General features: G+C 50.8%; 1 protein-coding gene across 2 annotated transcripts in view; it reads right to left on the bottom strand.

Annotated features, from left to right (window-relative positions):
• Positions 1–17,381, bottom strand: part of ABHD2 (abhydrolase domain containing 2, acylglycerol lipase) — a 108,013-nt gene continuing 90,632 nt past the window's right edge. The window contains exons 7-11 of one of the 2 annotated variants that reach the window (XM_019831896.3): positions 16,980–17,072; positions 13,863–13,973; positions 11,753–11,822; positions 10,173–10,257; positions 1–274 (exon numbers count right to left, since the gene is read on the bottom strand). In XM_019831896.3, coding sequence (XP_019687455.1) covers positions 264–274; positions 10,173–10,257; positions 11,753–11,822; positions 13,863–13,973; positions 16,980–17,072 — 370 coding nt within the window. In that variant the 3' untranslated portion in view covers positions 1–263. Of the gene's footprint in view, positions 275–2,197; positions 8,112–10,172; positions 10,258–11,752; positions 11,823–13,862; positions 13,974–16,979; positions 17,073–17,381 lie in introns of those variants that run through there. The other variant, XM_006932261.5, reaches the window with a different exon arrangement.

Below are 17,381 nucleotides of genomic sequence, written 5' to 3' on the forward strand. Positions count from 1 at the left end.
TTTGAAAAATATTCTTTTATTTGATCCTCTCAATATCCAGAGATGGGAAAACCTGAGGTTAAATCTTGCTCAGGATCAGAGAGCCAGGAAGTGGCTAGGATGGGGCCTTAACCAGTAACTCTGGCTCCAAATCCATTTGGCCCCGTCACTACTCACGCTTTGCATCAGATGTTTTATTTCTGGGCGTGGGGGAAGTATGGGTAGGAAGGGAATAGGAACAATGAAATTAGAACTTGATTTATCCCAGGTCAGTGTCACCATCATCAGAGATAACCTTAGGAGGAAACAAAACTGTTTTCAGTAGAGATGCTGGTTATTTCTTAAAATTTTTTTTTACTGTTTATTTGTGAGAGAGACAGACACAGAGTGCAAGCAGGGGAGGGGCAGAGAGAGAGGGAGACACAGAATCCGAAGTGGGCTCCAGGCTCTGAGCTGCCAGCACCGAGCCTGAGGCGGGGCTTGAACCCACAAACTGTGAGATCATGACCTGAGGGGAAGTCGATGCTTAACCCACTGAGCCACCCAGGCGCCCCGCCGGGTATTTCTAAAGGGGGTAGAAAAAGCATGAATCAAAATGAAGTTCTGGGTGCACACAGCCACAAGGTGAGGGGGATTTAACTTATTCCCTTTGGGGAGAGATTCATCGGTTCAAGGCCAAACTGCCTGTAATGTCTTCCCAACCGCTCAGATACTGATAACCTCTAAGGGGGATCCCCAAGAGAGAAATGAGGAGGAAGGCTGGCATACGTACAGAGAACCATCCAGTTAGGTGTTTGGTCCTTGCCCTGGGAAAGTACTCCCTAATAGGGCTAGGGCAGAGGGGCCTGTTAACAAAAAGTATCATAAAAAATAGCACCACTGGGATGGCGAGTGATTGTAGGTAAATGTCACCGAGCACAAATCCAAAGGGCTGCCTCCGGAGAGGCTCAGCCACGTGCCGACCACACTGGGAAGCTGTCGGCATCAACCAGCCTGACACCCTGGACCAGAAACCTCTTCCATATGGTACTTTTCATAGGCAGTATTCTTTGCGAGTTGGTTTTCTTGGATCACAATAACCTGGCTATTTTGTGGGTGTAAGGAAGTGGAGGAATCTTGCTTACTAGGGAGGGACGCGCTCTGAAACCTGAAATTGGGCATTCTCCGGTCATGTGACTGCACATCCTCCAAAACCAACACTCCCTACCCCAGCTTGCCGGTCAAAGGTTTTGCACAGCCGAGGAGGGAAGAAAACTGGGAGGGTGTGGACTGGCACAACTCTCCTGGTGGGGCCAGTCCCTGGCCCTGAAGACCCTTAGCTTGGATTCAGATGCAAAGGAGAAGAAACCACTGCCACCAATCAGTTCACCCAGTATCATCTTAATTTAGGTGATGTTCATGCATGCAATCTTTCCTTCCTTCCTTCCTTTCTCTTTCTTTCATAGTTTATTTACTTGGCGGGGTAGGGATGGGCAGAGAAAGAGGGAGAAAGAGTCCCAAGCAGGCTCCACACTGCCAGTGCAGAGCCTGATGCAGGGCTCGGTCTCATGAGAGAGTGTGAGATCATGACCTGAACCACCCAGAGTCAGATGCTTAACTGACTGAGCCACCCAGGTGCCCCTCACTCAGTCTTTTCAAAGAACACTGTGAGAAAAGCATACAAATCATGTGTGGCACCCACCATTTACATGTCCCTTACATTGTGTCTACAAGGGTCACTCTAGACAGCAAGTGATTACAGTGTTGGTATCTCACGCCCAGGCCTTCTTTCTCAGAAAGGCTGGGGTTGGTCATTTCTTTGGTGTTTGTTTGCAAGGCTGGGTGAAAAGCACTTGTGATAAGAAATCGGCGTTTTGCCCATTTCCTTCAAGTTCACATTTGGCGAAGGCACCAGAAGAATCCATCCATCCATCCATCCATCCATCCATCCATCCATTTATTTGACGTTTATTTACTTATTCTGAGAGAGAAAGAGAGAATGTATGCGCGTGCATGCGCATAAGCAGGGGACGGGCAGAGAGACAGAGAGAGACAGAGAATCCCAAGGAGGCTCCGTGTTATCAGGGCAGAGCCCGACTTGGGGCTCGATTCCACCAACCATGAGATCATGACCTGAGCCGAAATCAAGAGTTGGACTCAACCGACTGAGCCACCCAGGCGCCCAGGAAGAATCCTTTTAGACAGACACTCTTATTGTGCAAAGGACACACAGCCATGCTACAGTTTTAGCCTTTTATTTTTTTTAAGTAAAGAAATTCCATTGAATCAAAGATAACAAAATTACAGTTTTTGTTTGTAATGATCTTCGTTTACCACCACACAGAATCAAAATAGAGCCCAAAGGAATATGGGAACATAAAATGATCAAGGACACCATTGTTTAGTATAATTTCTTAATAAAGGTAAATATCCTCATATTTAGAAAAAATTGCATTGCTAGTTGCAAATCTTAAACACCTCTGTGCTGGAGGATCCTGTATTTCCCCCCCAAAATCCGGCAGCACGGAGGCCGTCAGAACACAAACTCAAAAACACATGATTTTCAGGGCAGCATTTTATGTTTCAGAAAATCAAACAAAACAAAATCAAAACAAAACAGACAAAAATTAGGAATGCGAAAGTGATGGTTCTCAAAAATCAATCTGGAAGCAGATCTGCCAACAGAAGAACGTGGTTGACCGAGTCCAACCGGAAAAAGGAGAGATGGCCCCTGCTCCCCATCCCGCCCCCCCCGCCCCTGGTGTTGCTAAGGCAGCTGCATTGGCAGAAGTCAAAAGCTCGGGTACAGTGGAGGTCTTCCTGAGGCAGTGGGGAGAGGCCCGGGTCATCTGGAACTGGTGTGGAGAGGTGACAGGATTCTACACGGACTTGTGCTTTAGGACAACTGAAGAGGCCAAAACAAAAGCCAGACAAAACCGAAGTCCTATGCCCAGGATGAGCCAAGTCCCTGGGAACAGTCTGGGAGAGAAGCGGCTGGCGTGGGGACCGAGGGGGGCGGCAAGGACTCCCGTCAATGACTTGGGCTCCTCAACGTGGGTGGTCTAGAAGGAGAATGCCCGTGGAGATGAAGGGTATTTCTGCAGGGGCTATAAATGGACAGTCCCCAACTTATGGCAATAGTAGATTTCTTGGCTAATGGGGACCAGAAGCGGGGAGAAAGTAGGTTATAGATTTCATTACTAATTGACCGGAGTCAAGGTGAAAGACAACCCACTGGTTAGAAATTGACTCCAGCTTGTTCATTAGAGATACACGAACGCTTTCCCCACATACATGCCAGGAAAAACAGTTTGGGGTGGGGTGGGGTGGGGTGGGGAGGGGTGGGGTGGGGGGCTGACTCTTCCAGAAGGGGCAGCTGTCTACTGTCTGGGAGTCTGGGAATGGCCGGTGAGCTGGGCTCTGCAGTCTGCTTCTAAGGGCCACTTGGGGAGGATGCCTGGGTGGCATCCGGGGGCGGCAGCAGCAGTGAGGCAGGCCCGAGGAAGCAGCTTTAGTTTTGGAGAGCGTTCCAGTTCCCGCTGCCAGCAGGGGCCGGTGCCCCTTCCCTCGGCTTCAAATGCAATTTGGCAAAAGCAATCCTAGTTTATGAAGAAGGGAGGGGTCCTTCCTTCTGCTTAGATAACAGAGGGAGGAAAAAAACCTTTCCCTCAACTGCTTGGCCTCTAAATGCCACAGACAGGCCACTTTTCATGGCTTTGTGAAGCATCCAAGTAGTCCAAAGTGGCTCCGAAGAACAGAGCGAGGCCGGGAAGGAAGAGAGGCATCGGAGGACGAGACATTTGGCCAGTTGTGAACCACGCGTGCTGTCGAGGGGTGGGGGTGGGGGTGGGGGAGCTAACGTAACAAGGAACTCAGAGGCCACACGAAGGGATTCTCTGGTTTTGCTGTGGCTTCGCTTCGAACTTCCACGGCAGATTTTAAGTTCCAGTGCCGCACTGTTGTTGGAACAGCAGGGGATACTCTACAGGCAAAGTAAGGCCTTCTGGGCACAGAGAACAATTCCAGGCGATGCTGTGGTGAATTGCTTTTTAATAACTCTCCTGTCCTGCCTGGAGGATAGAGCCCCGAGTTCTCTGGACTCCACGTGACGTTTCAGGGGTCTTTCCTTGAGCTCTACGAATCGACGCCACAGGAAAAGAAAAGCCTCTCACATCTCAGACATCTGCTTGCCTGGCAAACACCAACAAGAACACATGCATTGTTCCCCTGGAGCTGGCAGAAGGGATCTCAAGTCACACAGTTACAAAGAGAGCTCTCATTCAGATGCCAGGCATATAAGCTCAGCTCTCCAGAAAGCTCAGCTTTAATGAAGACTGTAGTTTCGGAATGAAAGCCTGAGCGGGAAGGATTTCTGCCCCGGGAAATAAGACTATGAATCTCAATGCTCTGAATCACACAGAAGGCTGGGGACATTCGCCTAGTTCCAATGGTCAGCACCTGTCCCAGTCACAAGACCACCCTCGGGACAGCAAGGGTACTGAGATGCCGGCGGAGAGTCTAAAGAGAAGCCAGTCAGACACAGGGCTTTGGGCAACATCGAGGGTCTTCAGCAGAAGTTCCCTCTGTCCGAGTCCCCCCAAGATGACGCTGGAGCCTGGACGCAGCCACTGCCATTTGCAAGGATGGGTCCTCAGGCAATTGGTGTGTAAATAGGTGAATGGTCTTAGAGGCGGTCTAAGGTGAGGGAACTGGGGCTCAGAGAGGTGAAGTGGTTGCCCGCAATCCAGCCTGAATTCGAGACAATCAGGACAAGAACCTGGGTCTCTTGGACCCTGGTCCCCTACCACCAGGGTCAAGTAAGGGCACACTCCTATTCAGCCCTGTTTCACCTCTTACAGTACGTCACCGGGTTCCTCGCAAGCGTAAGGTGCCAAAGAGAGGTGCAAATACATTGACAACAAACCACTTCCTGCCTTCCTTCCGCTCTGGAATCACTGGTGCAAACTCACCGCGGGGAAGAGAAGAGCTTTTCCTGAAGTCTGTTTAACCTCCTTGTGACACAAGGTACCAAGGAGACTCGACGCCATTTTCCAGGTAATCTTAATTTGACCCGGATCAGTTGCTCACAAGGTGCCTTCTAACCCTTTAAGAGGCCGAGAGTACGGCAGAAATGCGGGTGCCTCCCGCCCGTGGTGTTTCATGTGTCGATGTGTTACCCCTGCAACAGGACTGGCTAGGTCCACGCAAGTTGTATCTTTATTCTGATTTTAAGATGTAATGTTCAAATGATGTTTGAACATTCGGCCTTGTTTCAAGCCAGACAGGACCTTCATCAGCAATGAATGGCTTCAGGAAGACACGCAAAGAAAGCTGCAGGAAGGAAAAGGCTGACCTACATATAAAATGCCGCTCCCTTGTCTATTAGGCAGGTTTGCATCTCCGTAAATTCAATGCCTCTGTGCTCTCATTCAGGGACAAACAAAAATTTTCCTGTAAGACCGCCGCGGTCACATTCTCATTTCCATGCCTGAGAGCCTGAAGCCTGAACAAAGGGCTTCAGTTGATCTCATGTGAGCCACAATGGAATGTGAGTGCCATTCAGAGTCACACACATAGAAAGATTTCAGCTGGGACAGGGCCCCCACGCTCCCCTGGGGTAAATTCCGGTCGTGTGGCGACCAAGGCCTGGCCCCAACCCCTGCCTCAACTCCATGGGGCCCCAGGGACTTCTGGTCCCCCTCCAGAACTGGTGTCTTTTCTCTTCCTGAATGGGGCGGGTACCTGGCCACTGCTTTGTCAGAACAGGTCAAGAGATGGGACCTAAGGCAAAGGCACCCCTTGCTTCCCGGGATGGTGATTCAGCCCCCCTTAGATACTGCTTCGTTTACCTAATTTCCCAAAAGGTCTTGAGAAACAAAGGGAGCAGTGGGAAACAGGACTGTGAATCTTCTAGGTTACAGCTGCGTGATAGGGTGGAGGGAAAAGCAAGAGGGGAGGGGCCGGCTTCCAAATTGAGGGGGTAGATGATAAAGTGCCAATCTGTGCTAAAAGAACACGGAAAGGAAATGCACTAGAAACGGAACGGTTGGGCGCAAAAGTCACAATGATGGATCTGGCGTGTGTGAGAAAGCACAACACAATGTGGAGACCACAGAAATCTCCATCTTTTGAGACAGCGGCTGCTTTCGATGTTCTTAATTAGGATGATCTGGTGATTGTCAGAAAACTTCAGGTTACAGACGTGACTGTCACAGCCATTTGGACCGACGCCCAGAAGACATCCGCCTGCAACCGTGAGGGGCGTATCTAGGCCCTGGCTCCCTTTACCCCTGAAACATCCACACAGACCCGCTATTTATAATCCTGTCTGTCCTGGAGCAAAGGAGATGGAGCAGGGACATTAAAAAAAAAAAAAAAAAAAAAAAAAAAGTATCCAGACAATTTCACTCACAGTTCCATTTAGTTCCAGATAGCAACTGCCGATTTTTCAAAGTGCAGGGTTTTTAGATATTCAAGTACCACAGGACTGGAGGAAAGGAGTACTTGAAACCTCGAATAACATTTTCATTTGAAAAGACACACTTTGGAAAGATCTCTCCAACAGACTGTAAATATAGGCTATTAAATTAAAAATCTGGTTTCAAAATAACACCCTTTTTGGTTGGAAAGATCTTTCTCCAAACTCAGATCCAGCTTTTGAACTATTCGGTGTCAAAAGCCAGAACTAGAAAGACTTGGGTTAAAAAAGTAAAATGATAATCGAATGTTTAAAAAAACCCCAAAACACCACTTTATATGAAAATGAGGGACAGGGAAAAAAAAAAAAAAAAAAAAAAAGGCGAATGATGACATCTACAGGAGGCCTCCCTGAAAGGATGCTCTTTCTCTCAGACCTCAGTGAGCTGAGTTTGTCATGGATCCTTAGAACCGGCAGTGACCTTGGCAATCCACCTGGTTCGAGTCCCCTGTTTTACACGTGAAGAAACTGAAGCTCAAGGGACTTTTCCAGGGTCATACAGCCAGTAAAAAGCAGAGTCTGGCGTAGCCCAAACTTTACTCCCTGCCAGGCCCTCTTCTGAGACATCACGCTGTGATTACACAAGGCAGCTGCACGAGGACAGGCCTTGATCGATACTTTGGAGGCCCCTGGGAGCCAAGAGACACGTCTACCTGTAAATTTCCGTAAAATGAGCTACGAGATGTTTCTAATTTAAAGGCCCCGCAGAACAGTGTTTCCCAAATTTGCCTGGTGGTGAGGATCACCAGGGGCACTGGCCAAAAATTAAAATCTCCAGACCCCTTCCCGGACCCACTGAATCGGCCTCTCCCAGGGGAGGGACCCGGGAGGCTGAATTTTCAACAAGTGCCCCAGGTAATTCTCATCATCGGCAAAAGTGTGGGAGACTGCCTTAGAAGGCTGTAAGGAAGAAACCTGGCTCGTGACTCAAGAGAACTTTCTTGGCCACGTAAGAGGCCAGACTGCAGTGTGGGAGGCCCGGGCGCTTGGGCTCCCAAGCCAACCTGCATCGTCAGCATCGGCTTAGGTTGGCGAGCACTTTTCAGGCTCTACATAAGGACACATACAACCACCGCAAAATAGCATACATCCTTCACTGCTCTGGGGGACAAGCCTTTCGACTGGCAAAGCAAAACTGCTGTTCAGACACATTTTTCATAGGGAAACTAGATGTAATTGGCTTAAGAGCAATCAAATGCCGAGACTGGGACAGGAGGGTGAGAATCCTGTCGCTAGTCACCGTGGAGAACAAGGCGGTGGAGAAAACCAGTAACTAAGCACAAAAATAGGCTGGAGCCCCCAGGGACTGGCCGCCTGCTCCAGCGCAGGTGCGCCTGGTGGGTGGTCCCCGCTGATGGTGTGAGGTCAGATCCAGGTCACTGAGGGAGGTGGGGGGTTGGGGGGGGGGACCTGAAACAGCCGGTGATGGACGCGGGTTCCAGGGGAGGCAGCTGGAGCGCGCCGGAGTCCGGGAGGCCTCACTCCAGGTCGGCCTCCACCTGCTCCGTGTCAGAGCACTGAGACTTGTTCCGCTCCCACTGGCAGATGGCGTTGGCATACTCCACCACCAGCTTATCCATCCACGTCAGGGGCTCGGGGAACAGCACGGAACCCTCAAAGAAGCCCAGGTGGCCCCCGTGCAGAGGCAGCACAAACATGACGTTCTCCCGTTTCTCTGCGGGGGGAAGGCAGCCGAGTGAGTCACCGTCTGGCACGCTCCAAGGCAGGATGTGCCAAAGGGCGCCGGCCAGGGTGGGCCCGGGCTTTCCCCACGGGTGAAGGTCACCAAGAGGATGTACTTGACTTCTCCTCACTCTGCCTCACTCACCAGAGTGGGAGGGAGATGAGGCGGGTGGCCAAGGCCGTGGGATCTAGCAGGTACTGGGACAGCTTGGCTTTGGGGCGGAATGGGCACCGGCTTAAGCAACACTTTGAAATCCAGAGGGTTCTCAGACTCGGGTGTATGTTAGAATCACCTGGGGTGACAGAGAGGGAGAGAGCACGCACGCGCGGGTGCACGGGTCTCGCTAAAGCTCCCCAGGTGATTTGATTATACAGCCAGATGCTTCAAATCTGACCGTGCCTCCAAATCCGGGCTGTCACCTTACAATGCACCTTAATACGCCAGGTGGAAAAGCTGACGTTCTGCATTTCTAACCAGCTCCCAGGTGACGCCGAAGCTACCGGTGGGGGCCAGGCTTTGAGGAGGGATTCACGGCATGTATGCTGTTATTTACTTCAGCAGAGTCAATGTTCTTTCATCACAGACACTTCTCGTCTGAGACTAAAACAGAACTTAAAGCTGGCCATGCCCAGCGCCGCTAACCTGGAGCCTGACTTCAGGAGTCCACGCGTGGGCTAGTCCCGCGTGGGCTCGGAGAGGCCATTAGTGAAGATGGGGCAAGACGGGCAGCCATGTGTGGCCAGGAACCACGGAAAAATGTCTGTCTTCCCAGGGGACCGACTGGCAGGGGCCCGGCTGCTCCAGGCCTTGGAGGCACCTCCTGGGGCGCACAGTTCTGGCTCTGCGGGACTCTCTTGCGGGGTGACCCTGCCTTCTGCTTCCTTCTCAGTTGCTGTTTCATAGATTCTGCGTGGCAGCATTAGAGCTACTGGTGTCACTCTGGACACCGGAAGGAAACGGCACGGCCGCTTTCTCTGCTGCACGCTGCTCACTGGGCTGCTTTTGTGCAGGGAGCCTACGGCTTGACAGCGGGTTGAGGACGGGCGGCTTTATCACCTCACACACCTGTATCACACACAACATCCACTCCGAGCAGGGCACGGGGCTCCACCCACTGGTTTTTACTCCCCTGGCCTGGAGTTCGAGCCAGAAGGGCCCCTGCTCTGCTTAATATAGGATATTTACAAGAGAAACGTGGTCGCGGAGGGCTACGGAGGGCTACGGAGGGCAGGAGAATGGGTCCCGGGGAGCTGAATTGCAGTGCAAGTGGTCTTGGGATTTCCAAGTGTTTCCTTCTACTGCTACGTGCTCGCTCGCTCGCTCTCGTTTCTCCCTCAGCCCCTCTCTAGCGTGGGGTGAGACCGAGCCGGCCCGAAACGGCGGCATTCCCATGAGCAACGTTCTTTGCTTTTTCAGTTGCTTATATTTTTATCCTCAAAGCAGATGGAGAGGCTGTCGGAAGAGGCAGCAGAATTGGCTTTTTTGTTCTGCTTTTCGGGTCAGGTTTTTAAAAATTTTTTTTTAATGTTTATTTATTTTGAGAGAGAGAGAGAGCATGAGCAGGGGAGGGGCAGAGAGAGAGGGAGACACAGAATCTGAAGCAGGCTCCAGGCTCTGAGCTGCCAGCACAGAGCCGGATGCGGGGGTCAAACCCGTGAACTGTGAGATCATGACCTGCGTCGAAGTCAGAAGCTTAACCGACTGAGCCACCCAGGTGCCCCTCGTGTCGTGTTTAAGTTGAAATATCTCTTTAAATCAAACTCTCCAATTTAATGGAACCATAAACCCTGAAACAATAATTTCACAGAACACTGGGGAACTCCCCCAAACCCCTCTTGGCTATGGATATCAATGACGGTCGTCTCTGGCACCAAGAGAGAACACAAGGCTCTCTGCCCAGGGCTCATCACAGCCCCAGTACTATCAAGGCAGGCTGAACGAGAACCCCGCCACGGGATGTCCTTCCCCACAGAAGCTGACCTACAAGAGGTGACAGAGTTTGCCATGGCAACATGCTGAATGGCCAAGGGAGCAGCAGGAAGGAACACTTACCTGAAAGAGATTTTGGAATGGTTAGGAGGCTTTCATGCACCAAGGGGTCATCAGCTGCGTTGACCAGCATGAGAGGCACATAAATCTGCAACAGGAAAATAAAGGAGAAATAAATGATCGATTCCCTTTCTTAGACCCCCCTCTCCCCCCGAGTCAAGGCTCAGATTCAACTACCGGACATGCCTTTGAAGCAAAGGGAAGAGGGTTCCCGTTCAGTCCACTGCACGAGTGGATTAAGGCTGCCCGTGTTCCCTGGCGGTGGCATGAACCGTAACTGCAATCTGATGGTGGCCTGGCAGGTGTCCTAGGGGACCCACGTGTTCTGATGGAGCCTGGGTAGGTGCTCAATGGGGCTCACCGGCAAAATCTTTCTGATGAGACTCCCAGTATTTCAGGTTAGCCCACCTTTCAGAAAAGTGACCCTACAGAGAGTTATGTGCACATCCATTCCGTTTATACTGTGGGGAGGACAAATGGAGGGTGCTCCCTTCCAGACAAGGGAGATTTTTCTAGGGGAATCTGAAGGGGAAAACCAAGAGTAGGCTGGTGGATATTGGGAAGCTCTTAGTGGGGTTGCGTTCAACATCCATTGTAGTAAAATAGCCTCTTTCATTTTAGGGGAGAAGGGCTGACGGGCACTCAGACGCTATGGACAGCCGCACCCGGGCAGCATAGAGACTGGCTGTGCCAACCTGGCGGTCTCAAACACTGGTCTAGACAGCTCAACGGTTCTGTAGCGGCTTCAACGAAGGCACCCAGAGCCTGGGGGATGATGCTAAACCAGGAGGGGTGGCCGATGTGACAGACGGCAGGACCGCAATTCACAATTACGTGCTTCAGCTGGGTAAGTAGGGGGCCGAGCCACCAGGTGGACATTGACAGGGCTAAATGGGAAGTCCTGCACTTGAGGGAAAAGAGCAATTGTACAAAGAATGAGGAGAGACTGGTTTGGTGGTGGTGCAGGTGAAAACACGGGCGCTGATGAGTGGCCACAGACTTAATTTAATCCACATAAAGTTTATGGCAGCTGCCAGAAACTGCGTTAATAGAAACCTGCCCATCTTGCCAGCACACCTGTTCCTCATCGTTTTGGTACAGAAATACATCTCTTTTCCTCTGGGCTCACCAGATCATGGCAGGAACTTGGAGGTTTAGTCCTAGCCGCCACACTAACAAAATGCACAATGGCCAAAAAAAAAAAAAAAGGTCCAGAATTGTAAGAAATCTACACAGATCTATGGACGACCATGGCAGGAACCAGGCAAGATTACACTGTCAAAGAAGACTAAAAAAAAAAAAAAAAAAAAAAAAAAAAAAAGGGCGTTGCAGTAATTTTAAGGGCTTTTACACGGACACAGGAGCAGACTGGTCCCGCTCTGCACCTGGGGGCAGCTCTGGGATTAATTTACGGAGGCCCCAGAGAGCCAGAGTTTGGTTCACAAACAACGTCCAAGTCAACAGCTACCGGGGTTCGAGCCTCAGGAGGTTGGGGAGCATGCTTGTTGCACGGGGTGTGAAGCTGGGGGGAAGTGATGCTACTTCTGAGCTGCTGCTACCTCTGAGTCCGTGCTGTCACTCACCCTGTGCAGGTACCGCATGCAGCTCTCCTCCTCATAATATTCCTTCAGGGAGCTGTAGCCGTGGAACTTCCTGGGAAGGAGAGGACGAAGCCACACTCGTCACAAGGTCGGATGCAGAGTGGATTTTATCACTGCTCCCATCCCACGCTGACACGTCACATCAGTTGACAATACAGATGCACCAGCGTTAGGGGTTAGGAGCTCTGGCTTTGGTACCTGGGCTCAAATCCTGACTCTGCCACTTACGGGCCCCGTGACCTCAGGCAAACTCTTTAACCTCTCTGAGCTTCTCTGTAAAATGGAGCTAGGGACAGCACCTTCCTTAACGGCACTGAGATTTATGGCATTAAAGTGCACACCAGCACAGAAACTCAGTGTTATCTATAGTATTTATCAGCACAGGTTACACACTTCGAGTCAGTATAAAACCAGATGTCACCGCAGACGCTAGGAAAATGACATTCAAAGGCATTTATGAGAGCTCTTCTTTTCAACAAAATTCTTCCTGGCCTGAGTAACCCAGACCACTGTGAATTGGAATGCAATACGTATCAGGTAATGGGCATGAGACAGAGATTCAGTTACTGATTCCGTCCATCCACGGAGCAGTAGTCAGAGATAAACTGACATTTAACCAAACCTTTGATGTTCCAGAATGAAAGTCCTGTAGGTTTGCTGTGCCCTGTGCCTTGTTCATCCTGGGGCTCTGACACCAACAGGCCGAGTCACCCTCAGGCCAGGGGATCTTTGGAAACCTCTTTCTGATGCACATTAGGACTTCTGGTATCTGAATGGTGGTTTTGTTCTATCCTGACTGGCGTCTTAAAGATATCATGCCTCCCCTAAAGATGTACATCTCCTCCACTGCCAGGCCCCATAGACATCTCTGCCTGGGAAGCCTCCAGAAAGTTCAGGCTGCACTGCCAGGGTCTACTCTGCAGGAAGTAGCTGAGCGCAGATATCACCTCTGGGCCACCTGTCTGTATGCAGTCAGTCCCTTTGTGGTCCCAGAGGGCCAGGAAAGCACTCCAGGCCTCCAGTATTACTGGTGACCTTCATGAAAACTGCTACGATCCAACACCATTCAAAAGGAAGAGCTTTAGGGACAGTTGAACACCACTCCCTCTGGGGCTTAAAAAAATTCACACGATCAATGGGGGAGTTTACATGTTTGGTTTCTTTCTTGTTAGTACCACAATAAAGTCGCATTTCCCATCTTCAGTGAGAGTGGGTAGAATCCATTCTCAACTTCTGAACATACCAGTGATTTTCTAGTGTCTATTTCCTTTGCATAACCGTTAACAGGTTTGTTTCAAGTTTGCTTGGTGTAAGAAAGCTACTAAAATCCTGTAAGGAAGATAAGCACCCTCAGGTCAATATCTGCCTATCTACTGGGTGAACAGTTAGCTTGCTTTAGATCATGCCTGAAGGTATCAAATAAAAATGATGTTGTTTTTAAAGAGAACAATGAGGCCAGAGATCAACGTTGCCTTTTCCAGCTAAGGCTAAGGTCAATCAGAAACTATGGGTGCTAGGAAGGAAGACACTGTCAGGGTCTCAGCCTCAGGTGCCTGAAGGGAGGGGGCAGGGAAGGATAAAGGACTGAAGTGGGCAGGTTTATGTATTATACTCAGGAGAGACTTCACTGCCCCAAAGAAAGAGGCTCTGTTTTCTTGCAATGCACAGCCTCTTTGTCTATTTCTTGTTTTTTACTTTGGGTAGAGACATAGATAAGCACAAGAAACATTTCCTTCTCCTGCAAAAGCAAATTACGTGGCACCTGATCCCTGCCCCAGGGTCAGAGCACGGCAGGTGGGGTAAGGGCTGTGGACAACTAGGGTGTGCACACCCCAGGTCCCCAGTTTTCAAGCCCAGTTACACCGCACAAGAATGCAGAATGAGTGGTGAGACCTTCTTGTTTTCTAAGAGCAACTAGAAATTTGGATTTTTCTGTGCAGTCTTCAGTTTTTATTAAACACTAGACATTTATTCAAAGGAAAAGAAAAAAAAGACCTTAATGCTGAAGTGGGCAGAGGAAAAGCCCCTGACCTGGGCAATGCCGGCCTGTAGCCCCCACGCCTGGCGCCCTGCCCCCTGAGCATGGACACACCTCATCACGTTGTCATCGATCTGCATCAGGGACGTGGCTGTGTAGAGGCGGCTCAAGTCAGTGTCCTCCAGGCTCTGGGGTTTCTTAACATGGTCTCCGAAAAGAGCTTGCCTAGAACGAGACACGACAGCAAACAGAACAAAAAGCAGATGATGAACCAAATCGTGTTGTACATTTGGAACACCTTACAATTTTATTTTTCAGCTCAATAAAGCTGAAAAAACATGTAAAGGGCAGATGATAATCGCGAGCAGAGCCTGCTTCCTTTCCCCAGGGGGTCAAGCCAGGAGAGAGTATCTGACAGGGGATACAGGACACGTTGGAGAGACATCCCTTCAGCCCTCAGAATGTTCCAGAGGATGAGCTTGCAATGTTGATTTTTGAATAACTGCAGAAAGATGATTGCCAAGGTCTTGTTTTCCTTTTCAGAGGCAGCTAGACAAACTAAAGAGCGTGTTTGAGCCGAGGTGAGTACTGTCACCCTTGAACAATGCGGGGGTAGGGGCGCCGGCTTCCAGCGCAGTCAAAAATCCACACAGAACTTCTGACTCCCTGGACACTTAACTATTAATAGCTTACTGTTGACCGGAAGCCTTGCCAAGAACCTCAGACAAAAAAAACCACATATTTTGTATGTTACATGTATTATGTACTGTATTCCTACAATAACATAAGCTAGGGAGAAGAAAATGTTATAACAAAATCATAAGGAAGAAAAAATATATTTATAGTACTGGACTATAAGAAATCCACAAGGGGAGCTTGGGTGGCTCAGTCGATTGAGCGTCCGACTTCAGCTCTGGTCATGATCTCCTGGTTGGTGAGTTCAAGCCCCGCATCGGGCTTGCTGCTGTCAGCGTGGACCCCACTTTGGATCCTCTGTCCCCCCCCTCTCTCTGCCCCTCCCCTGCTTGTGCTCTCCCCTAAAGAAATAAATGCTTAAAAATAAATGAATAAAAAATCCACATGCAGGTGGACTTGTGCAGCTAACACCCGAATTGTTCAAGGATCAACTATATTACGAATCCTTCACTGAAGGGGAGGGGAGGTCTTCAGAAGGGATCTATAGTGAGTGGTGGGCGGTCAGCTAAACAGTGGGGGGCGAGGGCTCACCTTTACACTGGTGTTAACACCGCCCCTTTCTCTTTAGGAGCTGTTTCAGTCACTTAACAAGGAAGACATTGGAAAACCCATTTAGCGCTGGGGCAAATCAACTGCTCTCCAACGTGTTTGCTAAAAAGCTTACGTATACTCCGAAGAACAGTCATGTCTACTAAGAACAAGATCCATCTTGAGAAGATGATAATAAAGGTAGAGATCAAAACACACACACTTAGACCTTCATCCCCTGCAGGGTCTCAGGCACATAGCAGAAGGAGGGCCGAGTCTGCGGTCTGGCCCTCCACGTTCTGGTGTCTACTCGCTACCCCTCTCAAAGAGGAGCACATTTCTTTAATATCTTTCCCCAAAAAAGATTATGAGGAAGATTGTATACCTACAGTTTAGAATTCACAATTTATTATTATTTTTTAACATTTGTTTAGTATTATTAACATTTGTTTATTTTTTTGAAAGACAGAGACAGAGCACGAGTTGGGGAGAGATAGCAAGGGAGACACAGAATCCGAAGCAGGCTCCAGGCTCTGAGACATCAGCACAGAACCCGACGCAGGGCTTCCACAAACCGTGAGATCATGACCTGAGTCCAAGTCAGATGCTTAACCGACTGAGCCATCCAGGCACCCCTAGAACTCACAGGTTAAAGTGCCCCTAAAATTTCTAAATGTTTGGCTTTCTGTAGGAAATTGAAAAAAATGTAAATACACCTAGAGCACATTCAAAGGGTTCCCTCAATTTGTTAAGAATTACACGATGGACCTTCTGGACTAATTAGTGGCAAGACTGGGCCCTGTGGCCAAACAAACGTTCCCTGGGAGGAGTCCCCTCCCATTCTAGAAGTGTGGAAGGCAGACAGAGGACCTGCACTTGGTGTCAGAGGCTTGGCTTCACCCCTTCTGGAACGTCAGCAAATCCCCAGCCCCGTGTGAACCTCAGCTGAGCCACACCTGACTCATAGCTGAGACCCAAAGACCACCAGCTGAGTGAAAACAGTTTACATCCGGTCAGCCCAGGGGACAGAAGCCTCCTTTTGTACCTCCACGTACCAGTCACAAGGGCCTAGCAGCTTGGCAGCCTGAGGGGCCTGTGAGCACCAGCCCTGCCCAGACTCCACGTGGATCCTGCCCAATCTGGGGCGCCTGGCTAGGGCAGGCCAGTACCATATTTTCTTTCAACCACTGAGATCAGTCAGATTGTCTTTCCTGGGATGGCATCAAAACCCCTCTAAAATTGCTCCGTTTGCATCCCCGTGATGTGCCAGGCTCTGGAGGTGGGGGAGGTGGATCAAACCCAGCCCAGGCCCTCCAGTGCTTTACAGTTTAGTTCAAGACACAGGATTCACACCGGGGAAGCAACAGAAAAACAGTTCGGGGGTGAAGGAGATGGACCTAAAGTATGGGTAGACGTGACAGGAAGGGCATTTTCGGCGAGGCCCCGGTGGCGTGGGAGAGGCCAGAGGGCGCGGGACCTCCAAGTGGCCCAGTCTGGCTAGCGGGAAGGCGGGGGCAGGGGAAGGGGGAGGGACGGTGTGACTATTAACAATCACGACGATAAAGCCATCGCCAATACCTACTGACCTGTCCCGCACGCCGGGCGCCGCTCCAAGCCTGGTCAGGGGCGACCCCGCCCAAGCACTGTGACCAGGAGCGAGGCAAGACCGGCATGGGGAACACGCAGAGGCGTGCGCGAGAGCAGCCTAAGGAGAAAGGTCCCCAGACCATGACAGGCCCCCTGGGGGTTGCTCTAGTTTGGGCAAGAATGGCGTAGAATGGTTCCTCGTCTTGGGTACGTGGGGAATCATGAAAGCAGAAAGCGCGTGGGCGAATTGGGTAGCTCGGGACCAGTTTGCTTCTGAGCGAGTCACAAAGCGGTCGGCAGAGAATCTGCAGCAACCCTGCCTCTCTCGTCCTCCTGGAGAACCGCGAGTTCTGGCCTTCGTGACTCGGGAATGAGCTCAGAGGGGAACGGTCTCCCGACGGGGCACGGAAGGCGACGCACCTGTGCGAGAGGATGATCTTCTTCATGTTGTCCGCCATGAGGAAGTTGTAGAAGCGCCGGCACTGGTCCCACTGCATGAAGGTCTCCTGGGCCCTGAAAGAACCACGGGGGGAGTGAGAGACCGCACCCTGGAAGACGCGCTGGAGGATGTGCTGCAGGGAGGCCTTGCAGGGACCCGCTAGCGGCACGCGCTGGGGCCCCGAGAAGGTGCTCACGGCACCTCTCCCTGGAGGAGGAGGGCACTGGCTCCCGCCCCAGAACACGGGTCTTTGCGGGTGGTCTCCGGCTCTCCGTAGGGGAGCCGCAGGGCTGAATGCAAGGCCCCAGCGGGGAAGCTCTCTGGAGGCACAGGCTTTGTGGGTGGCAGTCCCGACACCCCCTTGCGGCACAGTGGCCTTTCTC

Source organism: Felis catus, chromosome B3 (genome assembly GCF_018350175.1).
Source record: "Felis catus isolate Fca126 chromosome B3, F.catus_Fca126_mat1.0, whole genome shotgun sequence".
Classification (NCBI taxonomy): domain Eukaryota; kingdom Metazoa; phylum Chordata; class Mammalia; order Carnivora; family Felidae; genus Felis; species Felis catus.